Below are 27285 nucleotides of genomic sequence, written 5' to 3'. Positions count from 1 at the left end.
AAATGCATCCACCTCAATTATGCCGACTAGTTGATAAAGTACTTAACTTGATTTACGTGTGTTACAGTCTAAGACGTGTATGTGAAATCATAATTTCGGTTCTATGAATTAAAACAAAAATGATTCATTTTAATTTAGATATAAGGCGCCTTTTGACTGGAACCATTTACCTCCTTCTACCCGCTCCATTACCTCGCTTCAATTGTTTTAAAATAGTATGCGCATTATACATTATTTGGTTTAGATTCAAACCCGAGTCCGGATTTCCCAGCTATGTATCACCGTTGTATTGGACTCTTGATGTTGGAGGGCTTTGCTTGTGTGTCCATATGTGTGTGGAGTGACTGAGAGAAACAACGAGTGCGCATTCATCTGTTGTTGTTTTTTTTTTTTAATTTATGCTGTATCTGTCTGTTCATCTTGTTTATTTATTTTCTGGTCACCAGGGACCCCTTGCAAACGATATGGTTTATGGGGGTTATCCTCTCAAAAAAAAAAAAAAATGAAAGATTTAAAGTCGTCTTCTGGTGCTTTCCAGATGATGCAACATGACTGTCTTTACGTAACAACCAAGTATGCCTTTGTGCTACTAGTTGAACGATCCCTCGGTCGTTCAATCATTTCTCAGCATTTCCTCTGTAAACCCTTGGTTGTGAACGAGAATGAAAATGGAGTGTGTTACCTCGCTCAGCTACCTCTGGACGTGAACAATAGGAAAGAATACATGGACTTCTACAAATTCACACTCAAGTGGAGGGAAAAAATAAGCCTAACGAAAGCATTTTCGCGCGATTGACGATCTTTTTAAACCCAAGTATGATGTGCGCATGCTCGGAATGTGTTTGGTTTCTGATACTCCACGTAGGTACGCTAGCGATTTTTGACCAATCGGGAGCGGCCACACTCTTTGTTTGGCAACAACATTCCGCCTTGTCTCAGTTAGGTAGCATAAATTGTTGACGCCTAACAGACTGTCGGTCACCCAAGTTTTGATTTTGACGAAAATTAATCCTCGTTTATTTTTTGGGGTGTGGGTAAGAGCAGATTTTTACATACACTGTTCTGCGAGCGAGAGTTATCGCCGAAACGTGACACAAAACGTGAGAAGTGGAAAAATGGACGTGGAAGACTCGCGACCGAAGACCGTGACTATTCTCATAAAAACACCCATTCCAACTGTAGCGGATCAAACAATCGAAGGAGTCCACCTGAACTGGACGGTAAAAGACCTAAAGTCACATCTGACGGCTGTCCATCCGACCAAAGTGGTAAGTGTTTTGAGGCGTTGGCTAAGCTTAGCGAAACAAGCTAGTCCTGTGTTGGAATGTCATGACGTGCTTGGGTCGCTCAGGCTGACTGACGCCTCTGAACAGCTGCTTGTTTCCTGTCCCTGCCAAATTGAATCACTTCGTGGATATTTAATAAGGGCCCTTGTTTTTTGTCTTTTGTACAAATCAAACGAGTCATCGTCATGTGTTGCTAACGAGTATAGTTTTGTTATTCAACTACAGTTACTGTTCGGTCTGCATTGCGTCGTCAAGTTGAACTCCCTGGTGACTGTTTCTCCCTGGGGATCAAGCATAAGATTCAAAATAAATACTGAAAGAAATGCAGCAATATTTCTACATTTCCCCACATTAAAAGGGCGGTTTTAGATTTGCTCAATATGCAAAGTGTCCTGAGAGTACGTGAAATAAATCCTATACAGTATAAGTAAAATGGTTGGGTAGAAGGGAGATCTGCCATGGCTTTTCCCTTTGCTTGGGAAATTGTGTGATTTCAGATCGTTTGGAATCCAGTCGTCAATACTGTTAAACTTAGTTGTTTTTTTTTTCTCCCCATCAGGCAGAAAGTGACCAGAGGCTCATCTATGCCGGCAAACTTCTACCTGATCATCTTTCCATTAAAGATCTCTTTACACAGGTATGTCTAAGTCAGTATTTGTCTTTCTGCGCAAGCGGCTACAAAATGTAGTTCACCATTCAACCTTTGCATGGTTATTCCATGCTTTCAAAGGTTTGAGACACAGGTGGAACTATGGAAAATTCAATTATTAGTATCAAAACTGAATTATCTAAAAGCATACAATTTTTAAAGGTAATCATAAAATACTTTGCAATTTTTTTAAGTAGACAAACCGCAAAGCTCTGCAGGAACAGTTTTTGCACCACTTTTCTAGATGAACCATTCTAGCTGATGCAGGCAGTGCTGCAAAGGCCACATAGATTGACCCCACCTCCCCCCAAAAAACAGTTTGGAAAGAGAGAAGGCACTTAATTAACCTGTGTATTGCCTACATAGTTCGCTTGTGACATACACCACACCACATGTTTGGCTATACTTGTGAGGACACCCATTAACAAAAGGCTAATATCCTATTAATGTGATAATTTCCTAGCCTCCAACGTTAACCATCAGAAATGAAAGCCAAATCTTACCCCTCTTTTTTTTTTTTTTTTTTTGCAAAGCCCCCCAGGATAGAGAAAATGTAATTTGCTGTAAATGATGTCATTACCATTTAAAAATGTATGAGCATTGATAAAAGGAAAAAGCATTTTTAATATGATTACTCTAATACTGTACTCACAGTTTTGGTAGAAAACTGAAAACGGTTCTCACCAGTAGCCATACAGGAACACACACACACACAAAAAGTCCCCAAATTTACACAAAGTGACTGTTTTGAGTTCCTGGTAGCAGGAGTCCAGTTCAAATTCGAATGGTATCCATCCCTACATACATAAAAGAATTCAATCTCTTGCTAGCCATATGAACGCACAAAACCAAATATTGCTAAGATAACAGATTTTATGCGCTGTTTAGATACCACATTGTTCTGTGTAACTATGTCAAGATCTTATGACAACACTCGAATAAGCAGCAAATAAGCCTCAAACTCTTGAATCAGTTTGGTACTTCGCGGACTAAGAAAACGTAGATGAAACTGTTAGGGATGTGGAGAAAAACTGAATTGTGTTGTTGGAACATATCCATCTAATTTATCCCATTTTGCGTTCTCAGACAGAAACCATTCCCACAGTGCATCTTGTCTTTGCTGTTAACAAGATGCAACCCAAAGCACATCTGGGAGCAAGACCAAAGGTGAGAAGGACAACACCGAACATAATTTGAGTAACTTATGACTAAGATTACTCACTGAGATTCAGCGATTGAGTGGACCTGGGACAATAATTCTGGCTCCCTCAGAACTATTCAGATTTTAAACTGATGGCGCTTAAATTTTGATTCCTGGTTGTTAAACCGGCGGAAGAAGCAGGGACGAAGGAAAACCATGCGCTTGTAGCCCCTCTCTGCCATGCACCCGCCCACGCTGGCAGAGCTTGTCCCCGCTTGCCACTCTTCTCAGATGTGTGGGCCACAGAGACCCAGAGAAGCAGCAAGCGGGGACTGGCTTGGCGTGTGCATGAACACAACAAAGAGGGGTTATGGCAGAGAATAATGAGATAAGTGAGCCCCCCCCCCCTTTATTTTGATAATTTATCATACTGTCATCCTTTATTTTGCAGTCATTAAGACGACTTTGATGTCTTAAAATCATATGTCAAACCCCAAGCCTGGGGGCCAGATCCGTCCCGCCACATCATTTTATGTGGCCCATCAGATGCTGATTTGACTTCAGGTTTCTGGCTAAAATACTAAACTTGCAAGTTGTCTTAAAAACAAACAATGTTTTGTTACTAGTCTGTCTTTTGAACAGTTTTTTATTTAATAGGCCTCTGGTTTCAAATCTAGCTAGGTGTATGACAAATTGACTTCAAATTGAGTCCGGTCCTCTGACGAAAAGTAGAACTACAATGTGACCCAGGATAAAAATGATTTGTCTTAAGACAACCTGTCCACGCTCAAAATAGAGTTCTAATAAATTCTGACTTCTCTTACCCAATGGGAAACTCTAATAGTCCCCCATTCGAATCCTTTACTTAAATGGCACTGTATGTAATTAAACATCTCCAATTTGATAGATGATTGGAGTTTCCCAAAAAGTAATGGCTCTTGTTTTTATTCCTTAGGTTAAGGAAGAAGGCCAGCTGCATGGCTCCATTCCAAGACCTACACCTTCCTTGGCTTCATCTAGTAGCACAGCAGAGCTGAGACAGAGGAGACAGACGTCTTCAACTTCAGCTGCCTCTTCAGTAAACACGCAGACATCGACATCACCCTCGGGAGTTGCTACAGGGTCTGGCACCAACATGTAAGAAAAAGTGGGAACACTAGTGTGTCTGTCAGCTAATATTTAGTCAAATATTAAGAATTTGGATTAATCATATCGTTCGATTGTTTTTCAACCTCCACCTCAATCGATTTAATATGACAATGTCAAGCTGTTTGACTAGTTATTTTTGTCTACTTATACAGCTATCAATGGATGTCAATTAGTTAACATTCACTGCCAGCCCTGCAAAAATTGATTTTTGATGTCTATGGCCATTGGTGACAGTGAATGAGTTAATACTTTTATAACCATTGTTTACCAAAAGTCTTTCATATTCATCATATTGTTTAAGGCAACAAAGAGACCTGTAGCAAGATCTTTTTTTTTTTCTTTTACTTGCGCCTGTGATTAGAAGCCCCAAAGGGAAACAGGTGTTGAAACACTTGACTGACCTGATTTGCTTCCTGGAAGGTGTTTCACTTTCATCTAAGCTTGCTAAAGCATATTTGACTGCTTTGAGCAGATGATCACGACTGTCATATAGCAATATACTTGACTCTCATTTGTTCCTGCAGGACCGGAACACCACAAATGGCTCAACCAGCATTTCCAGCCTACTCCCTGTACAGCCCCCAACAACTTCTGTGGCTTCAGCATGTCTATGCTCGACAATATTACATGCAATAGTGAGTTTGTTTCACAGAATTTTAAAAGGACTTTTCAAATGTAACGGGATACATTCCCAACGATTTAGGCTCTATCCATAGCTCAGTAGAGGAACTCTTAAGACACACAAAAAAAGTTCACATTACCTTTACTTTACAGTGTATTGCAGTATATTGATGAGGCATGGGTGGTAACTTTGCCTAGTTGTGATCCCACCAATGCGTTCTATCAACAGTCAGGCAGCTATGGCAGCAGCTGGCACCGGGCCGTCCATAGCACCTGCGACTGTTGGCCATCACCCTCCTGTACCTGCCCACCAGGTGCCTGTTCCTGCGCCCATTGCCAATCAAAACCCCATCAACAATCTGCAAGCAGCAAACCAGAACCCAGCGCAGGACGGTGCATTCATTGACCCGGGCGTAGCCAATCAGAACATGCGAATGAACGCTCAGGGCGGCGCCGTAATGGAAGACGAGGAAGACATTGAGCGAGACTGGTTGGACCGGTTGTACTCTGCAGCCAGGCTTGGCATTCTGCTCATGATCGTGTACTTCAACTCCAACCTGAGTCGCTTCCTTCTGGTGATGGGCACCCTTTTCCTTATGTACCTGTGAGTATAGTGCACATCCACATTTCACTTCCTTGAACCCCAAATTATGGGACGTCTATTACATCATTTCAGCAGCAACCAGACTTTTATTTCAATCAATTAAGTGTATTGTGCTAAAGAACACCTTCTCAATCATGCTTAGGCAAAGTGGAGGGATCTTGGAGTGGGGTGCAAGATGCCTAAACTAGGCAAGCAATCCACACTTAAGTGTTAGGCATGTCCAAGCTTTGTTTGCTTTGCCTTGTGTGAGTGTGCTTTAAAACTTTAGCTTACAATCCAAGTGTCATAACTAAGGCTATAAAACTGTCTGTTTTTAAATGCATTTTCAAATTTCTAACAAAGTTTAACCTTGTTAGAACTGTGTCAATATCGATGAAAAATATTTTGCCATAAAACTGCATTGAAATATGTGGCTTTATCATGCACTGTTTTAGCTACACTGCAGATCCTTGTTATTATCGGGGGTTGATGATAGCAGGTGTTCTATTTTGAATCTGATAAAAAAAATGTGTGCAGCCAGGTGTCTTTATCACATCACTTTTGCCTAGCTTGCACTTATCTTGCAAATATTTGTTTTTTATTACATAACCCAATCGCACATGTCTATTCACATTCACACATTCTAAAGAAGGACTCTTAAGTCTCACAATGAGACGTTTGATTGATAGGTACAGTTTTTTTCTTTACATTTGTGTACTATTTTGTCCTGAACAAGTCTTCAACCTCAGCTTGAAGTAATAACACCCTAATACTAGACTCATTTAAAATAATAGCGCTGGGCGGTAATGCAGATATCTTGATATATTGCGACACGTTTTTTTTTAATCAATCCGCTCCGGAGTGGATTTCCTATCATGATTTTTTTGTCATATTATGAAGCGTGTTTAACCCGTAAATCATTCCAAGTACTTCAAAAACACCACATGTGGTGGCAGAGGAGGAGGTCAAACAGCAGAAAAAGATAAATTTCCTTTGCTTCAAGCGTTGTAGTCACATCTCAGGCTTCCTTTTCCTGTTCAGGTTGTCCATAGTTAGCTTCAGTATGTGTTCTCGAGAGCAACACAAGAGTTCTGTTTCCTTCTGGGGTTTTCTTCAGTCATTGTTAATATACAGTATTTGCCATAGATTTTTTTTTTTTTTTTTTTTTACAAACATTGCCCAATATATCACAATAGGTATTCTTTAGCTGTATTGCAATGCAGTGATCCCTCCTACTTCGCGGTCTCAGATATCGCGGTCTCAGTACTTCGCGGGTTTTTCCAGGAAAAATTAAAAATATTTCAAAATAAAAAAATAATTTAAAAAAGGCGCAAACATTGAGAAAAATTGAAAAAAGCATTAAAGTACATTATACAGTACTGTATTCATTAAATAACTAAGTAATATTAGTTAATAACTGTTAAGAATTCTTCAAGCGTTAGAGTTCGTGACGTTTTTTTATCTTGATTTTGAAATTTGTCAGGTCGCATTGCATTTCCGTTTCCTATTTTACGTTCTCTGCGTCATTCGACTCGTTACGGTGACGTAGTGAATGACAACGTAAGCTCATATTTATAGTTTATTATCATTTATGTTGATAACGCACGCTACTGCCTATGTTTAGTAAGCGATGAGTGTTTATTCTGTTTATGTGTTCGTTTGTGTAGAGGTTGCACTTTATAGTTAGTTGTTGTTAGTTTTTGCTAACCCGCTAATGTCAGCTAAAAGTACAGTAAATTCATAGATTAAAGTTCGGCAAGTGTTTATATGTTAGTTGACTGACTTGAGCATTGTTGTTCAGATACCACATGATACACCATACATGAGCCAAAATAAATGTGAAGTTCAACGTGATGACTTGCGTACTCTTTCACTGGAGTCTTGGTGCAAATAACCAGTCCTGAGAACAAATTCTCAACAAACTAAGTAATATTAGTTATTTAATGAATATACAATAATGTTAATAAGGATAATGTAATGTTAAATAATAGGAGAAAAGAAATAAAATACGCAAAAAATACCAAAAAAAAGAAAAAAAAAGATTGTTTATGGTTACTGCGGCTATATTGGGGCGTACATAGAAATCAAGGAACTTATACCCTACTTCGCGGGTTTCAGACTTCGAGGGGGTTGACACCCCCCATTAACCGCGAAGTAGGGGGGATCACTGTATAACACAATATATATAGCAATTTAAATAGTTTCTCCTTTTGTTGTTTCTTGCATGTGCAGCCACACCACGGGCTGGTTCTCCATTAGAAGACGGCAGGTCCAAAGACCCAACCACTTGCAGCCCCCTGAAGTCCTGCACAACCAGGAGAATGAGAACAGAATCCCAAATGCTGTATGTATACTAGATTTGACATCAGTGAAGTGCACAGATTGTTTATTTGCGTAAAAGTAAAAGGACCCTATGTAAAAAATAGCTTGAGGACAAAATAAAAGTGCTGAAGCAAAAATCTTGGTTTAGAGTGTCCAATACACCTGCCATGCATGTTTTAGGAATGTGGAAATAAGTTGGAGAACCCACACAGGCTCAGGGAGAACATGCTAAATCCGCACAGGTCAGTGCGAGCTGGATTTGAACTCAGGACTCTGAACTGTGAGGCAGACGGGCTAACCACTCTTACTCCCAGCTGCGCTGTGCAAATCAAATAACCAAATAAAAACACATACGTATGCCAAGGACATCAAAAAATGCAAATGAACTGCAAATGAATCAAGTTGAAGTACTCAATTCCTTTCACGATCCACTCTCCTTATTTGCACAACAGTGTTATAACTTAATAACATAATAAAATATGATCAAAATGAGTTTTGATTTTCATATTTCTGCCTTTGGGATGTGTTGTCTGCAGCCAACTTCAATAATGCCTTATATGCATATCATATTTCATCTTAAATTTAGGGAAACGACATTTCTGTTTGGTTGTGTGATCAATTCAGTGATTTCTATGGTGCTATCTGCAAGTTAAAGGCACCCAGGCACAGATAAATTAAATCATTTAAATTATGCTGGAAAAATCCCCACAATTTTGCTTGCTATGGGCTACCCCTGCTAAATGGCGTTTCTTACCGTGGTAGAAGATAAAACCAACGAGAATATAGACCTAGACCTTTGTCAAAAAAAAACAAAAACCTATAGCTGACGACATTAGCATTATATTTATTCGCGTAGCTAGCTAATGTTAGCCACATAGCAAACATATCCAAGTGAGCTAGCGACTAGCCAAAGTTATAACGGCGGCGGTGTTTAGCTAATTTACCTTATCGTGCTTTCTGAGATTCGACATAGAGTTCTTGAAGGCAACCATTCCATGACGTTTTGGCTTCTCCAATGAACGCAAAGAAATTGTTTAAGTAAAGGCCATGGGTGAGGGTGAATGGCTGCGGGCTTTAGCTTTTGGAGCCTGTGCTTATTCGGTTTATTTGTCCGTGTCTTATTCGACACTGGCTTCGAGCAAAGTCTACCTACTGCTATCTTCTCTGTTCTCCAGGTTATGTGGCACTGACAGTTGTGGGACGTCGCTGTGTTTTTTTTTTTTTTTTAGCTGCAGCCAGGCTGATTGGTCAAACACGGTTTATGTAGTTTGCGCAAAGATGCTGAAAGAAAAGTAACATGGGCTTTTATTGTGGATTGTTAAAAAAAAGTAATGAGGCTTTTTTTTAAATGTAGGAAGTAAAAGGTACAATTTTTGTATTTAAATGTGGGGAGTAAAAGAAAAAAGTTGTCAGAAAAAAATATTTCTAAAAGTACAGAATTTGCTTAAGTACAGTAACAAAGTATTTGTACTTTGTTACTTCCCATCACTGCTTGAAATTGACTTGAAGATAGGTTCACCTTGATTATTAGTGAAAACTTTGATGTCGTGTATGTACACAGGATGCAGAGCTTGCTGAAGAACAGAGGGAACTTTCTGCTGCAGCTGATGCATCAGATGAACGTGAGCCAATGGCAGCTGTCCTGGTGCCTCCGACCAGGGTCTCAGTCATGTGGACAGCCTGGGTCTTTTTCAAAACATTCTTCTCCTCGCTCATACCCGATGTTCCTCAGGGTGTGGTCAACTGACCTGCTCAGGCGGATCTTCTCCACGGTATTGGGGAATCACGGTAGAAAGAAAACTTCAACTTGACCAAACACTGCAGCATCATGTGCAGAGGTGTGAGAGACTGGGGCCAAGCTTGTGGACAAAAGCTGTCCTGTAGCTCTCGAATACAGAACAGAGATAGAAATTACAATTCGAAGCAAATTCCTGCAAGACAAAATGATATTTATTTTGCTAGATTTATGGAAATGTGGTGGATGAGGCTGCAAACTGATTGTGTGACGGTTTTTCACAAAAGTTTGTAATTTTCCAAGATGATACAAGTCAGTCCAGTCTGTGCAAAGAATAATGCCCACTGGCCACCTCATCTGAAAAATTGTGTGGCAAACCGAACTAAACCTTTTTTACGTTGTATATTTTTGCTGCATGTTAAAATAATCACATGTGATTATGCCATATCGTCTGTTTAAAGTAGAACATGAGGGGTGACTTAAATTCATTTTTTTGTTCAGCAATCCAAGCAGATTAGTGACAGTAAAACCTGACTGCGTGGACATATATAGAGACTCAACATAAACAAATTCTACACAATGAGAAGAAATACCAATGCAAAAAATGAGTCCAGCATGATTCACCCATCACCTCATTTAAAAACTGCTTCTCTTTGCCCACGTAAATTCTGTTGGTAATATGAAAATGTTGTATGTACCTTATAACGCACTTTAATATTCTATACAAGTGTTTTACACGGGGTTGTTATTCAAAGTAATTATTTATAATATAAATGAGCTATGGAAACCATGGTTTATTGAAAGCTGAACAATAGTAAATATGAGTGAGGAAATGGAATGATGTACTTTTCAAATAACTTGAAGGCCCTACGTATTGAGCTCTAGCTCTATGCATTTTCTTTTTCATTTCTTGTTGCTAGTCATTGTTGACGGTGTTGCTATGCGATCGATGCTTCAAGATTGATGATTCACGCTTACCAGAGTAGTCTTTGACTAAAATGTGCTTTTCATCCCCTGCAATTAAACATTTGTATTTGGGGCTTATTTTGTTTGTAGAATTCATAACCTGGTGAGGGAGATTTTGTGGCTGGTCGCTACAGTATAAATGAACGTTGTTCAACAAAAAAAATGTTGACATGTTTTGTATGTCGGGAATATTTGCAATAAGATGCAATAAATATTCTTAACTTAAATGTGTTTGTTGCCTCAATGTGAGCACAATATTGATTTCTGTTAATTTGTTGATTTGTGACCACAACACCACGGCATGATCCATTGGTCTCAAACTCCAGTCCTCGAGAGGCGGTATGCTGCATATTATCCATGTTTTTCTCCCCAACCCACCTCATTGAAACGATGAGCACATTACCAAGCTCTGCAGGAGCTTGAAAATGAGCCTTTGTCATTTGATTTGAATTTGGTGTATTTGATAGAGAAGCATCAAAAACATACAGGTTACCAGCCTTCAAGGGCTGGCTCTTGACAGGTATGATTTTTAGACTCATGAGTGTGTTGTCTAGTTTTCACTCAGTGACAACAGAAGAGCATTCACGTGATTAGAACGTGTGTCACTTATGGACGAGGCCCCAATGTACACAGTGGAGACTGGTGGTGTTTATTTGCAATGTAGGGTAAGTTACTTCAAAACTAATGCGTTATTTATTATTGGCATTTCAAAGTAATTAGTTACATTACAATATTACTGTGTTTGAAATGTAAAGCACGTTCCACTACTATTGTTCACTATTGCTTACTTTTGTATGACTCACCAGCATAACTGGAAATATGGATTAGAGTATATCATTCTAAATGTACGGTAACTCATTATGCTCATTACACATCCAGCGGAAGGTTGGCTTAAGCCTAAAAACAGTACCAATTATTTCATCTGTATTGTATTGTAAGCCTTTATAGATATGACAAGGTTCAAAATCTTTTTTTGCATATGAATCCTTTTATCACTTAGCTTCACAGCATAGCGATGCATTTTTTATGCTTGAGGCAGGCACAGTGCGTTCCACAATTTCAATGTTAATATTCACGTTTCAAAAATAGATGGTTTTGGTGGGGCTAACATTAGCAGCTAGCCTACATCATCATCATTGTGTTTAACGTACTGTTTAACATGAGTTTTTGTGTGTGTCATCTTGATACACATTCACCACAACTATTTAGATTTGATGATTAATAGCAATTGTACATTATTAATAGCAATTGTACAGTGAAAACATTTTGCCCCAGACTTTTCTCCTCCAATCTCATGGCGTTTTTGGTGAATTTGGAGGAAAAAGATCACTTTCAGGTTTAAAATGCATTGTGACACTCATTTGGACTGAGTAAAATATTACTGTATTTTGTGTGCAATGCATTACACTAACCAGGTAACAGCAAAAAGTAATGCATTACAGTAATGACATAACCAGGTAAAAGCACAGTAATGACATTACTTTTAGAATGCATTACTCCCAACACTGTTTATTTGGCAAGCACTAATGAGTCTTGAATGTCACTCTGTGCCGGACCTCGAAAAAGCAGTCCTTGAAATCTTCACGGCCCCCAGACAAAATGTAACTAATAGTAATTCAAGATGATTTTTCAATATTTGGAGTACTCAGTATCACTTGGGCACCCTCTAAAAGGCTCTGTTGCATTCCCCTCTAAAGTGTCTTAAGTTTTAAATCACCTTTGTTTTGGTGAGACTTTGATTAGACATCTTTAGAAACATGAACTTTTATCACTGATTACTAGTGCTTCAAGGTTGTGTCATAACCTTTGCGCTCCAGCCTTTTTAGCCATTTAGAGCAGAGGTCACTAAACTTTTTGAAGCTGAGAGTTACTTCTTTAGTACTGATTAACTTGAAGGGCTACCAGTTAAATACACACGTCTGAAAACACGTTTTCTCAAATTTCTTTTAAAAATGATATTATTCAATATTGCTTCGAACCCATTCACTACAAGCGGTAGCTTCATACGTCAAAGCCAAAGCAATTGAGAAAGAGCTTTGCCATGTTAGTGAGACTGACTCATATGACGATATGAGGAATGGATCTATTTTGAAGCACGTGGAAATAGATTCGGTAGTGTTGTGAGCGTTTGCTAATGAGCTGTATTGTGTTGCGTAGAGAGACAGGGTGGCTGGTCGCGCGAGAGAGACGTAGTAGAACGTGAAGAAAAGATGACGCATGCGCAGAGAGAATGCTGTTTCTGAGAAAAACGTGTTAACATACAAAAAAATCTGTGGAAGTGCTGTACAGTTCTCTGTTGTATTTACAAAAATAAAAGTGACGGCTGAGACCGGCGCTGCTTTCCCGCTGCCGTTTGTACGAGTCGAGCACCGCTTCGAGCCGTCCTGCGAGGGCTATTTACCCGGACGGGCAAATCCGGCCCTGGAAATGAGGTTTCCCCCGTATCTTGTGTCTACGGCCACCGGATGAACGGGAACGAACAGTTGTCATCAAATGATATTTTAGTTTTAAGAATGCAATTTCCTTCAAAAGAAATGACCCAAATCATTGAAGATAAACTGGAATTTATGGCATATTGTTTTAAATAAATAACTTCTGCTGAATTAAATCACAATGTTCTCTAGTGAGCTATTTTAGAACATCCTGGCCAAATAGAATTACTTTGCTAATTTTTTAAAATTTTCAAATGTAAAAGGTTTATTCGGCACCCCACACCCACGTAATAAACATGATAAAATAAAATGTTTGCATTCAAAGACGCAACTCAACAGCTCACGCTGAATGGTGTAATTATACTCATGAAACAGATACATGTTTGTTGTAGCGTATAGCCTACTCACACTATCATAAATGTGGTATACACACACATGTCCGCTAGATGGTACTATATTCAGTGGTCCACAAATGATGACTTTCGCTGTCAATCAATTACCTCCGACAAGTACAAATAAAAGGAACTTAGTTCGAAAAATCTCACTACTGGACAGCTTGCTCGTAATGCAGTGGTCTCCTGTATTTAGTTTGACTATTTATCGTATTTTGGGCTTTTTTGTTTGTTTGTTTGGTTTGTGTTACACTGGTTTATCCACATCATAGGATAACAATGACAGGAGACTTCATATTGATACACTCATCTGATCTCCACAAGGCATAAGGAGCTCCGTGAGTCTGATCTTTTTTTTTTTTACCCTGGTATACAAGGCCCTTCTATTAATTGCCCATTCTGCAATTAATCCAGTAAGTACAATATTGCGCTTCATTGAATTGTGTTACAATTTTGAAATGATCACTGCATGGTAATAAGTCCCAGTTTGGTCAGGCAACGAAAGACTGATTCAATGTGACGGACATGTGTAAATGAATACAGTAAGCATATTTTCTCATTCAACGAGATACTGAAATCGTAAAACTGGATTATTAATTTGCATTTTCTGTGTTCTTTTCAGGAGAAAGTTCATTATTGAGATTCTCTGAGCAATAACAACGACACCATCGCAAATAGAATGAAATTACTTCTAGTGCCGCACAGGCAAAGGGCTGCACTGTTTAGAAGCCAAATTGTGAAACTGAGCCTGAATCCAACCAAAATTCACAGTTTAAGAGAAAGACAAAGTTTAACAGACAGGGGGGCAGTGCCCGCCTGCAGAATGACTCATGGTGTTTCTCTGTGGTTACTGGTGCTACACCTGTTATGCCTCTGTGGTTGGTCCCATGGGTGCCTGCAAGATACTGCCTCAGCCTACAAATTTACCGGAGCCGTGTGTCGTCTCACCTACCCTGCAGCTGTAGTGTGTGAGTCCCTTACAGCATGTACATATACATATTTTATGATTTTCAATTACATACTAAATTTCTTGGACATTGGGTGTCCTGGTTATAAATATTAGTTTAGCAGAAGCTACGTTGTGAAATAGATGAATGATTAGCACTGCCGCTTGTTCTGAGCATATGGATTCTTTCTTCCTGTGTGAAGTTTGCATCCTCTTGTCTCACAGTACAGGCGTGTACTTTTTTTTATGAGCCCTTTTATGAGCCCTTTTTATCACCTATATATATATATATATATATATATATATATATATATATATATATATATATATATATATATATATATATATATATATATATATATATATATATATGTGTGTGTGTGTGTGTGTGTGTGTGTGTGTGTGTGTGTGTGTGTGTTTGTGTGTATTAGACATTAAATTAATCTGATTTGGACAAGTGATTGGCAATGTATTTGAGTTCACAACTGCAATAATGTAATTTCTGATCAGTGAATGAGAAAACCATTAACGTGATAGAGGCAGCATTCCAGCATGCTAGATACCCAGGGGTTAAAGGAGAGAAGACTGTGCCCTTCATGGGCAATGTCTCCTATGGGCTTGAAAAGTGAGTAAGTGCATGCCAGACACACAGTTGGAAAATGAAACCGGCTTCAAATCATGTGATGTTTCCACATCTTTCACCAGTATGGAAATTCACAACCTGACGATCGGTCAAAGCTCATTTGAGCTTCTTCCAGGTGAAGGCATCGCCATGGAGATCAGCAACGTCTCCGCAGTTTTCATAGGGACCATCCATTACGGTTATGGCAGCTGGCTGTAAGTGTTTCTGGAAAATTAACAACATTGTATCAAATAAATTAGTTAGAAGTGTTTAACCTCTTACCTCTTTTGATTTCTGATGTGTGCAAATATTTCAAATCCTCTTGAAGAAATGCGGTTTCGAGAACAAACTCTTAGAAATTCAGATGGCCATAACCTCCAAGCTCACATGATAAGTACAAATGTAATCAAAGTGTTTTTTGTTTTTTTTCATCTAGAGTCAACATTGCTCAGTCAATTAATTTTGCGATTGAGTCTCAGATTGACCTTGGAATCAACCCCAAACTTTGTAAGAATTAATCCGTTCATATTTATTTGCTGGATATGTATAATTAAAAACATGGTCATTATTTCTTGTATTTATATGATTTGGCTTGCCTTAGATTGTGGCAGTGGGAAGGTAGCAGCAGACACTTCATCTTGTTACTTGAATTTTGACAAGCTGCGTTTGCACCTGCAGGGAGAGAAAGAGTGAGTTACACATACTTTTTAAAAAACTTTTGAATTACTCAGACTCCCTGCTGAACACACACTTTTCACATGAGGTTTGCTTGTGTTGTGTTTGTATACGTGCATTATGCGTGTTTCAGACCAAACTGGCTCAAGAAGCTCTTCACTGACTTTGTCACATTTACCGTCAAGCTTGTTATCAAGGGACAGGTAAATCCTTTTTAAATTCTGATATGATCATCAAAAACATAGCCACAATAATGTGCTCTGTAAAAAAAACAAAAACCCCAAAAAACACTTTGCACTTTAATTTTGTATAGATTTGTAAGGAGATCAACAAAGTGGCAAACATATTAGCCGACTTCATACAGGAGAGAGCAGGTGGGTTCACTGAGAGTAAGCTACTTCCTGAAGTGCATTCCTGTGTACAGTCAGTAATCCCACATTTTTCATGGTAAATGGGGACCGGCACACCCCACACCCCGCGATAAGTGAAAAAACGGCAAAGTAGCATCGTCCCCCACCAGTAAGTGTTACGTGGGTACCTGAGTTCTTTAAATGTGAAAAGTATTTTTACTCTACCTGAGTTCTTTAAATGTGAAAAGTATTTTTACTTTACACATTTCAGACAAATATTACCGCAACACTCATATCTACTTGAATCTTTATTATAAATTATTAAAAAATAGTATACATTAGTAAACCTTATACATTAATTGTATTGTGATCCCTTCCCATTCCTTTGGCTGTAGTCTCACAGAGAGCCGTTGTTATATTAGCGGCGCTAATGGGAAGTCTAATAAGTCTAATGGGAAGTGAAGCCTGTAGCTGACCAAACATGATAACAATCAGAGTTCACGCTTGAAATTCCAATTTATTACAAAGGAAATTGAGGTAAAAGATTTACAACTCTCCGGTGCAGCGCTGCTCTATTCCTAATCGCCCTATCCAACGACGTGCGTGAGTTTCAATGAGGGCAGGAGTTGTATTCTACTCCCACCATGGAGTTGTATCTACTCCTGCCCTCGTTGGTCGATGGTCGTGCCGAGAGCCAAACACGTGTCTTGTAGGCGTTCCCATCTCCCTCATGAAACTCACAGATGCTGTTAGATAGACATTAAGGGAGAGGAGGAAAGAGCAGCGACGTCCGAGGAGTGTCCATGGCAAGTGCATTTATAGTTAACTCGTCTGTCTGGCATGCAGGAAACCTTCATAGCACGTCTCCAGCGAAGTAGCGAGGGATCACTGTACTGTACCTTTTACGTCTTCTTTTTGATTCTCTACACGAGTGGTCCCCAAATCTTTTATCACCACCGACTGGTCAACGCTTGAGATTTTTATCGTGGACCAAGGGGTAATCAACGATTGACAATTTTGTCATTGACGGGGGAGTGCGGACAGACCAATGCTTGACAATTTTATCGACTGGGGGGACTGACTAGTATAAAATGCAGATAAAATATGAACTCACCACCCTAACCCTCACAGCAAACTAATGGGAGCCCTCAGATGGTTTCTCTCTTCACATTTGGGATGTCAGGAGTCTTGAATATACTTTTGAGGCTGCCACCATTTGCAAGCTCATCAGGTTCTGTAACAAAGAACACGAGAATACATTCCTTGTCAGTTTGTGGGTCCTTTTTGGACAAAGTCGCGCTCGAAGTCTCCAACAGGAGAAGTCCTCACCCAACTTGGGCTGACTTTGAAAGGGTCATAACACCATCAAATATAAATATATGTTTACGTTCAACCCCTCAAAATGTTCAGTGGCAACAGCCCTTTCAGTACATAAATATTTTTTTGTTTAGGGGCGGTCTTATGTCCTGTGTACAAAGATTTTTAAAATGCAACAATAGCATAAGGAACGACGCTGTACATTTATATATTTATGAAATTGATATCACGCAACAAAAACATCAAAGAGCCCAATTTGAGTGAAAATTTACCCCAGGGGTTAAAAGCTTTCTTTTTCTTCGAAGTTGTAGGCTCGTCACCTGTCTCTTGACGACCATTCTCCTCTCCCCAAGAAATCTTTTTCTTTCAGCTTTCAGACTTGGAAAATACATAAAACAGAAATAGTTCATTAGTTGATCCACGGACTGGTACCAGGCCGCGCACCGGCGATTGGGGACCTCTGCTCTATGCTACTACAAAAAAAAAATTCTTGACATGAAGCAGAATGCAAGCTCTTGTGTCTCGATGTGTTTTCAGAGCAGTTCCTCAGTGATGGTGACATTACTGTGGATATCGGTGTGACCACTGCTCCTACCATTACTTCTAACTACATAGAATCCTACCACAAGGTAATAACTGTTATAGAGACATGTACTGTACTTCAAGTAAGTTAACTTGGAGTTATAAATAAAAATGTTCATTTTAAGAAAAATAAGTACCATCAAATGGCTTAAATGACGATATTTTAGTTTTGTCTTTGTCAATTTTTCAGGGGCTCACAAGCTATAACAACACTTCTGCTGTCATTAAGGATTCTGTTTTTAAACCTAGTCAGCTGACTGAAAGCAAGATGCTCTACTTTTGGATTTCAGGTATTAAATACCTAAAAAAATGGATGAATAATACAAGATAAGGTTTGTGACGCTGATATAAGTAAATGGACATTATAAGCCGCCATGTTGAGGGAAAACAACCAATTACCAGTCAATTCACATGATTGCCAGCATATTATAACGCTCACTGTTAAAAACTCACAACACCCTTCTTTAAAATAGTTTCAGAAAGTTTAATGCTGAAATGTTTTTCTACCCCTAGACCAGGTTTTAAACCCCATGATGATGGCTGCCCATCAAGATGGTCGCTTCCGTCTTAACATCACTGGAGCAGAGTTGATAGTAAACAAACATCAACAAACATAAACATTAACAAACAAGATTAATACGCATATCCACCATCATGTACAAAAACAATACTTACAGAAATATAGTCAAATAACTCACAACTTTCGAATGTGATTTCAGGAACTTTTCAAGATAAATATTTCTACAACCATGCCTGTGTTTTTTAGAAAGGTAATGTAGACAATGCACAATCTCACTGGAATTGCCCTTTTCAATAAGCATTTTTTTTTTTTAATTCATTCTGAAGATACTTACATATTTCCTTGGTGTGGGTGGGTGTCAAGTGTCTTATAGAGAGAACTAATCCACAATTACGTGTGTGGAGTTCATCTGTGCCCCACATAAACACCTCCACCTCTGGGACAACAGTCTGGGCCAAGGCCTCTGGCCAGCTGTGGTGTGAAAATCAAGAAACTCTTTTCTTTCAGACGGTAAGACTGTCAAAATTTGGGGTTTGCCAAGTTCCTAAATGATTAGTCTGCAATATGTACAATAAACCAGAAAGAGTAAGACTTTATTTATTTTTTTACATTTGTTCTTCACATTGCAACAGTCTTGCTATCCCATGCAGCTGTGAAACATGTAAAAACCCAACAAAAGGATTTTCATCCTGATCGATTCCGTCCACTGTGGGGGGCTGAACTAGGTACTGGTTAGGAACCAAAATCACGACAACCAAGCCTGAACTGAACATTTTTCCCCTGAAAAGTAGCTCCAAGATGTGCAGCTTGAAGCACACTTTAATGTGGTGCAAGATTTCCCACTCATGTCCTCAATTAGCAAAACCGGTGCATTTGATACGGGGTTGAACATTTTCATGCTAGGTGGCATGAAAAACTGCATGAAGATAGTTAATAGTTTTCTGCTTGCCTTTCATAAAGTTAAGCATGCATGTCTCATGTCTTCCTAGTCTGAGAGTATTTGTTTACTGAAGCATCTTGGACTGGCTGCCTGCGTTACGTATCATTTTCGTGAAGGTGTGAAGGAGATCGTTTACATTGTCACTCCACAGTTGACAAAGAATTTACTACTGACTTCCTTGGACTAATTAAACTGAGTCCCAAACAAACCATACAATGGTGTACTTATGAAACTTTATGAGACTAATTTGAGGGCAACACTGAAAGGGGCATTGAGAAAGACTGTTTTTGATAAAAGAAAAGGTGCATACTGTACCTGCATTGCCTGTAGTCAGTCCATTTCCAATGAGGGTTAGACTGCCAAAGCTGCCCTTTGTCACAGATTCTACTCATTATCTACATGGACAGAATTATCGAGGCATAGCAGAAGCTTTGAGGGGATCCGGTTTGATGGTCTCAGTATTGCATCTCTGCTTTTGGCAGATGATGTGGTGCTCTTGGTTTCTTCACGCTGTGACCTCCAACTCACTGGAGTGGCTCGCAGCCAAGTGTGAAGCGGCTGGGATGAAGATCAGCACCTCTAAATCTGAAACAATGATCAGAAAAGAGTGGAGTGCCCTCTCTAGATTGGGTATGAGGTCCTGCCTCAAGTGGAGGAGTTCAATTATCTCGGGGTCTTGTTCACAAGTTAAGGTAGGATGGAACGGGAAATCGACAGGTGAACGATGCAGCATCTGCTGCACTGCGGACACAGTAAAGAAAGAGCTGGGCCGAAAGGGTGAGAAGTTCGGTCATCTGGGGGGGCGGCTCGGGGCCTAGCCGCTGCTCCTCCGCGTTAAGAGGAGCCAGTTGAGTTGGTTCAGGCATGTCCTACCGGGAAGAGGCCCCGGGGAAGACCTAGGACTCACTGGAGAGACTTGGTCTCTTGGTTGGCCTGGGAACGCCTGGGGATCTGGGGGATTTAACGCAGGACATTAAACGCAAGCTGCAATTAATTAATTTCTGTTTTGTTCATTTAATTTACTATATTCAATACAACCCATATATTATGCTTCTGTTGTTTGGGTTTTGTGCAGTTAATCACCACTGATGTCACGGCCTCATATGTCAACAAACACGTCCTATTGCAAGGAAAAGCTTTACAGTAGGTGTTTTTCTCATCTTATTATTACCAGATCTCTGTTTTATACATTCTAATTGTATCTCACTGGGATGCACTGGAGTTATAGTAACTTATGTTGGGTGTGTCCATGTATGTACTCCTGTAGTTCTAAGGTAAGGAAGCTAACTGATCTTTCAAGCCACACTGTCCTATAGGAACGCACGTATATGTTTGGAAGTGATGATGTCTCCGTTGTTTGAAGTTGACGAAAAGTTGAGTTTGCATGGGGCAATCGTGGCCCAGTCCTTGTGACCTTTGTTTGAGGATCAAAGGGTACAATTTTGCTTCTGGTTGCTGGATGCAAAGCAGTGATAATATATTTCATTCTCCAGGGTTGATATACTGCATGCTGAATTATACCAATACCCTCTGGTAAGTGGAATGCTCTGATGTCATACCATATTCTGTTTATCACAACTCATGACATTCTCATGCCCTGGGTATATCTTTGTTAAAACATATTCCTAGGGATGTCCCGATCCCGAGATTGGAAATCGGGCCTGATTTCCTGAGTGATCGAAATTGTGAGGAAATTATTGGATTTTTAGTTTATTTTTTCATTAATGAGGACAGAGCTGATTTTAATTCATCTAGTTCAGAGGCGTAGTACTCATTTAATCGTTGTAGTTATGGTTTCAGCCAGAAGTCAAAATTTTTTTTAAGCGTGTTTGCCACATAATTACTTAGTTTTGAAATCAGATGATGCTAATCTGTTCAAAAGAGAGATCAGGAACTAAAAATGCTTTTTTATTCCCCAAATGTTTTAAAAGTTGACGACAACTTGCATATTTGGTATTTTAGCCAAGTCAAATCAGCGTTTCCCGGGCCACGTAAAATGATGAGGCAGGCCAGATCTGGCCCATCGGGCCTTGATTTTGACACGTTATATAGTTTAATACGTCACCTGAAAAACAAACACTTCGCACTACACTCCAAGGTAGAGACACTCATAACACCAATGCTGACACAAACTTTGCAGAACAAAGAAAAAATGAACAAGCAAATTGAAAAAGACAAGAAAGTAGCAGCCACCGTAGCTGAAATCATGGCATTGGACGACCAACCTTTGTCCGTGGTAGGAAATATTGGCTTTACAGCATGTAAATTTGCATGCCACACTTTGGTGGCTTACATACAGCGTATGTACATGGATATTATGTAGGACTAGTTGTTGATATCCCTCTATCTAAGAAGGCATCGACGAGACTGTGGGATTCAAGTGAGCGATGGCATCCTATGGGTTGTCAAGTGGGCGCCCTCTTTCATCGGTGTTTCACTGATTAACCCACGACACCTCCAGAGGGTTCAGCAGTGAAACCCAGCATCCCAGGTTCACTCCCTAGGAGCCACCGCTTCACCTGAATGCCCAGGTTGGATCTTTTCTCTTGATCCACGGCCACTGGCTCCCCTTCTCAGCAGCCCTAGAGAGGTCCTTGATTGCCTGTCTGTGGGTCTTTCCTCGCACTCCCAGTTCCCTAAGTAGCCTAGATGTTGAGGTGGCTACAAACCCTCTGCAGCCTACCTCCACTGGACACACAAATACTTTCCAGCCATGTTGCTGAGCGTCTGCAGCAAGGTCTGCATACCTCAGCTTCTTGCGGTGATACGCCTCTTCCACTGCACTCTCCCAGGGCACTGTGAGCTCTATGATGTACACAAGCTTGGTTGAGAGTGACCAGAGCACAAGATCTGGTCGCAGGTTGGTGGAAGCAATCTCAAGTGGGAAGCAGAGTTTCTTGTCCAAGTCAGCTTGCAGCTTCCAGTCCCGTGCCCTGCCCAACTGCCCAGTGTCCGCTCTATTGATGGAGAGGCTGGTTTGTCCCTCCCGTACAAAAGGAACTGGCTGCCAATGCTCTGATGGGGGGGGGGCAGGGCATTGGCATTGTGAGAGGCAATAAAAGGTTTAGCACTTGAGATTTTCTGATCTTTGTGTAATTTAGAGAAATTTATTTTTAATATTATTTCTGAGAGAGATGATATTTAACCATTTATTAGCAACATTATTTTGAGCTAAACCACGGATGTGCCATATAAAGGATTTAAATATTTCACTTGTTTGAACCACTGTCTACTGAGCCATTAGTGTCACGTTAACTCTTTCATTGCCAAGCCTTATCTTGGCAACCCTTGGAATGCCAGCCGATTTCGAGCATTTTGACGCATCTTTCGAGGCCAACGAAATATTACGTTGTACGACTATGTAGATATCGGCGGAACCATAAGAATGGATTCCATGTGTTACCTAGAAAAAGTAAGATGTTATCTTATTCCGTTCATTAGTAATCACTGTTGGAAAATAGGTCATCTGAGTTACACCAACCTATTTTCTGTTTTCTGCACAACAGTGACTTTGACACAAATATTTGTTTTTAATAGCATCTGAAACATAGAAACAGTCTTTCCCTTCCATACAACATGAACAAAGACAGTGAAAATGATGGCAAAATAACAGTTTGTGTATGTATCTACCTTACAACAGTACTTGATTGGCATAATATTGGGAGGAGCACTGGCCACGAATGTCATCTATCCAATTATTAAAAAAAATAAAAATAAAACATCCATGGGTGAGAAGAATTCTTGTCCCTTGCACACAGCCTAAGTATTTTACATGACCTAAATTCTCGTCCATGGCACTGAAAGTTATGTAGTTGTATTCAAATGAAAAAAATTAAAACAATTTGGATGCACTTTTATTTTTTCCTCAAGACATTGAAACTTTTCCGACTGGGACTCGGTATTGGCAGATACTCAAAACAGGTGACTCGGACCTGGGTAAAAAAAAAAAAAAAAAAAAGTGATCGAGACATCCCTACATTTTACGCATTCCCCAAAGTAAACAAAGGATGAAGTAATATTACAGGCTATTGCACATTCAGTTCTATCAATCTGGTTTCAACTCTTTGGGGTCAGTAATGTCTTGGGCAAATAATTTGGGAGATATGGCGCTGCAACCAGGCAAATGGCTATTTGGGTTCAAGCAGCCCACAGTCTAAAGGGAAAAATAAAAATTCTGTACTTTATAGCATTTTAGATATGTTTGGTATTGCTGTAGACAGATTTTCATCACCAAGCTGAAAAATGACCCTTGTCAATTTGTGTGCGGATACGTCCATCTGATGTACAGTATGTAATGGATCCTTCACTCAAACCAATGCACTCGCCACTTCAACAACTCGGTTGAACATTGGAGTTTAGGTCAGCTATCAGAGGCAAACACTGATAAAATGATCTTACCCAATGCTCATCAATGCAAATATTGCCGTTCTGCTTTTGACTTTGCCACCACCTCCCCCTTTTCTACAGTTTCTTGTTCATTTTAACCCTTTAAGGCCAACGTAGCAACATTGCACCAAGCAATCTTTACAATATCCCTTTATTACTAACTTTTTTCAAGCGAAATCTTTTGAAATAGTGATACTCAAATTTAGAGGTGGGCACTTCGGTGAGCACTGACGGACTCTTTGTCATTATGTCACCGACGGACGCCCATTTTGCTGACTGACTGACGAATGACGGGAACGCCCAAAATAAACAGCGAGTTAAAAATGTATTTTCGTCATCACTGTAATCGTCTGGGTAGATATAAATTCAGATGTCCGTCATATGGCCACGTCCCTTTGCCATTCATTAGTAATTAAACATGATATAATTGTCTTGCTTAATCATCTGCTATGTTGCTGCACCTTTTTAGTATGAAATGCAATCAATGTGGCGGTGTTCACTTTACATCATTACCAGCAATGGAGTAACATGATCACATGAGTGAATAAACTGGGTAAGTTCAATTCACTATTTGTCATTCACAGCCATAACACAGCAGATTTCACCAGACGTATTTGTCGTTGCTCTCTTTTTCACTTTTAGTTTTTGAAACCAAAACCCATACTGTACACAATCTCGCTGAACAAAAGTTAAAAGTAATGTTTAGAAGTAAGTGTTCAAAGATGTTTGTGTTATTTTGCTTTTTGAATATGTTTTAGATTAAGAAATTGATTACTAATAAGTGATAAGAGAATTTGGGGATGCCGTTCGGGCCGTTCCAATGCAAGTTGGTCACTCTCTCAAGCAACCAATGGCCTGCGCCTAATTCGTATTTTGCGTTTGGCCAGGAATTGCAAGATTGACATTTTTTAAATTCCCTAATTAAAGACGTTTTTTAAAAAGTAAATCCAACCTCAGCAGTACTTGTTTTACTTGTAGTGTATGTGACAGCTGAAGTTTAGACACATTTCAACAAATGTTAATAAAACTGTCTTCTAAAAATGTTGAGCAGGCAGGTATAAAGAGAGAGTTGTCATTAACCACACCAGAGTTGTGAAAGGTGTGCTAATGCCATCCAGTGGACATGATTGATAATTGTGCCAATCTTGTCCCAAAAGAAAAAAAAAAAAAAAAAAAAAAAAAAAAAAAAAATATATATATATATATATATATATATATATATATATATATATATATATATATATATAGATATATATACTGTATAAACAATGACAGACTAGAAAAAAATGACAGACGATGATGGAAAGGGAGCGGGGCTCTGACGAATGACGTATGTCGGACCAGCAAAAAAACTGTAAGTTGCCCACCTCTGCGTTTCTGTACAAGGTTTAATTGTTAAAAATGTAAGTAAATACTTGTACTGTAGTAATCTTTGTCTCTGATATTTACAGTATAAATACTTTTCACAAGTGGAGGGGGTCCCTACTTTGCAGATTACACTTTTCACGGGAGGGGTTTTCATCCCCATTAACCGCAAAAAGTGAGGGGACACCTGTTGAGGGAATGAGGGAATATCAGCTAACATTTATAACTCACTGTTGCATCTTTCTGTCCTATCCACACAATGCTGTTTATTCAAAATGCTACAGTAAATTTGTTCAACATACAATTTCCTTTGGAAAATTTCCGGTGCTATATAGACCTACATAGCTGTCAAAGGCAGTGAATGAGTTGAAATTTCATTTTAAAACTTTGACAAATATATTTTTTGAGGAACAAACAAGTTTACATTTTGATTATGGGTAATTATGGACAAGCATGCACTTAACTCTTCCTACATTGACATTCACTGGTTTATCTTGGCAGGGGGATCCAGAACAACTGGATTTCATACAAGAAGCTGTGATGAAGATAGGTGTCCCCAAGGTGTTATCTGGTCAGAAAATATTATAAAATATTTGCCTTTCGGAACTGATAATATTAAGTTATGTGTGAGCATTGATGACCTCAAAGATATCACTGTACTGATCACTGTACTGTATGCAGTGTTACCTACATAGTCTATACCAGGGGTCAGCAACCTTTAACATTCGAAGAGCCATTTTGACCCGGTTTCCAGGGATAAGACAGCACTGGGAGCGACTGTATATATATATATACATATATATATATATATATATATATATATATATATATATATATATATATATATATATATATATATATATAGATCTGCTCTCTTCTTTTAATGTAAATATTGCGGTACAACCATAAATAATAAAAGCTGCTGTATGTAACTCCTCTGGCTCCTAACACCCAACTGATTCCGTCCATTTCCACTTTCATATATATATATATATATATATATATATATATATATATATATATATATATATATATATATATATATATATATATATATATATATATATATATATACTGTATATACTAAAACAATTATCATATGATCCGTGTATAAACTAAGACTGTTGTCTTCTTCTTTGTTTACCATTTTAGTACTGGAAAATGAGATAACCAGACTGCTGGACAAACAAGGAGCAAACTTATTTGACATCTACAACCCAGAAGTGCTTCCTCGGGATGTAAGTGTCACTTTACCAGATTTGTCATCCGATCAATTTTTGTTCATCTTTCATTGTTATTTTCTTTCGCTTAGGGATTTGTGATCATACAGATGGACTTTGGATTTCCTCATCACCTTCTTGTTGACTTCCTCAAAATTACACTACAACAAACAAGCAGTATTCAGCAATAAAGGGTCGAATTTGACCAGAACCTGTGTTTACAATTCCCAAAAATGTAAAATAAATCTTAGCTCTACAATGTAAGGGATCAAAGTTTTGAAATCAGCTCAATTCTGTCGAACTGATAGAAAGAGAGATCTGCAGAGGACACGTCTCTCACAATCTGTCAGGCACGTTTCCAATATTGCCCATTTTTATTTACAACGTAGGTACGCTTACCTTTACATTTTATTCATAGTAATTTTGCATTTACTGTATTCTGTAGTGTTTTAGGTAGTGTTGTAAGAAAAATGTAACACATTTTGTCACTCACATCTGTTCTCTTACCTGTTTTCCTACTGTAACAATTCACCGTACCGGTAAGACAACAACAGAAACACTGTGCATGGAAAGGCCTTACATCTTCCAGAGGCTTGACTTTTCAATATCTGTAATAAACTGCTGGAGATGATTTGTTATGAGGCGGTTGCCAGTGTTCTTTTCTTTGCTCACATTTGGACAATTTAGGATCTTAATTTAATCTAACATGCACGGCTTTGGGATGCGAGGAAGCCATAGTCCCCACAAAGTACACGCAAGCATGTGGAGAACAAAAACTCTTCAGGAGGCTTGAACCACATTTGTAAATCAAGATCCTCTCGAATGTGGTTGATCGTTTGCTAAACCTAGCTGTGATTCAATTGCACTGTTCTGCCTGTGCCATTCATTTTGAAATTATACATTAATCTAGTATGAATAATGTATTTTTACAGTAGCTATATTGTGATACGTTAAAGCAATAGAGGGAGGTAAACCGCTGAACAACCGCTAGATAGCACAGTTGTTACAAGTTCTGCACAACAGCCTTTGCCATTGGCACATACAGAAGGCCCAAAATGTCAAAATTAGATAAATAAAAACAACAAA

The 27285-nt window shown here is 39.1% G+C and overlaps 2 protein-coding genes across 4 annotated transcripts; both read left to right on the top strand.

The window, feature by feature from the left end:
- Nucleotides 1-855: 855 nt before the first annotated feature.
- herpud1 (homocysteine-inducible, endoplasmic reticulum stress-inducible, ubiquitin-like domain member 1) lies at nucleotides 856-10679 on the top strand. The gene is made up of 8 exons (XM_088416253.1): nucleotides 856-1268; nucleotides 1846-1923; nucleotides 3022-3102; nucleotides 4032-4213; nucleotides 4750-4860; nucleotides 5076-5450; nucleotides 7662-7773; nucleotides 9313-10679. The coding sequence occupies exons 1-8, from the start codon at nucleotides 1116-1118 to the stop codon at nucleotides 9496-9498; spliced, it is 1278 nt and encodes a 425-aa protein (XP_088272379.1). The 5' UTR covers nucleotides 856-1115; the 3' UTR covers nucleotides 9499-10679.
- Nucleotides 10680-13440: 2761 nt separating this feature from the next.
- On the top strand, nucleotides 13441-26840 carry cetp (cholesteryl ester transfer protein, plasma). 3 transcript variants are annotated; one of them, XM_088417645.1, is made up of 19 exons: nucleotides 13441-13689; nucleotides 13772-13818; nucleotides 13899-14244; nucleotides 14733-14847; nucleotides 14928-15059; nucleotides 15281-15351; nucleotides 15446-15533; nucleotides 15653-15722; nucleotides 15833-15893; nucleotides 17724-17815; nucleotides 17959-18058; nucleotides 18282-18361; nucleotides 18488-18538; nucleotides 18652-18798; nucleotides 20304-20371; nucleotides 20722-20761; nucleotides 25481-25550; nucleotides 26132-26217; nucleotides 26292-26840. In XM_088417645.1, exons 3-19 carry the CDS (start codon nucleotides 13956-13958, stop codon nucleotides 26388-26390), a joined length of 1659 nt encoding a protein of 552 aa, XP_088273771.1. In that variant the 5' UTR covers nucleotides 13441-13689; nucleotides 13772-13818; nucleotides 13899-13955; the 3' UTR covers nucleotides 26391-26840. The 3 variants fall into 3 exon arrangements, 2 of the variants coding, with proteins under 2 accessions (XP_088273771.1, XP_088273770.1); XR_015865936.1 differs by lacking the exon at nucleotides 26292-26840 and adding an exon at nucleotides 24084-24167 and having other exon boundaries at nucleotides 13441-13818; nucleotides 26132-26197; XM_088417644.1 differs by having other exon boundaries at nucleotides 13441-13818.
- The last annotated feature ends 445 nt before the right edge of the window (nucleotides 26841-27285 follow it).

The sequence above is a fragment of the Hippichthys cyanospilos genome, chromosome 6, assembly GCF_059441005.1.
Source record: "Hippichthys cyanospilos isolate Australia breed blue-spotted pipefish chromosome 6, RoL_Hcya_1.0, whole genome shotgun sequence".
Taxonomy (NCBI): Eukaryota; Metazoa; Chordata; class Actinopteri; order Syngnathiformes; family Syngnathidae; genus Hippichthys; species Hippichthys cyanospilos.
The sequence above is the reverse complement of the archived record's forward strand: the minus strand, read 5'-3'. Positions and strand labels throughout refer to the sequence as shown.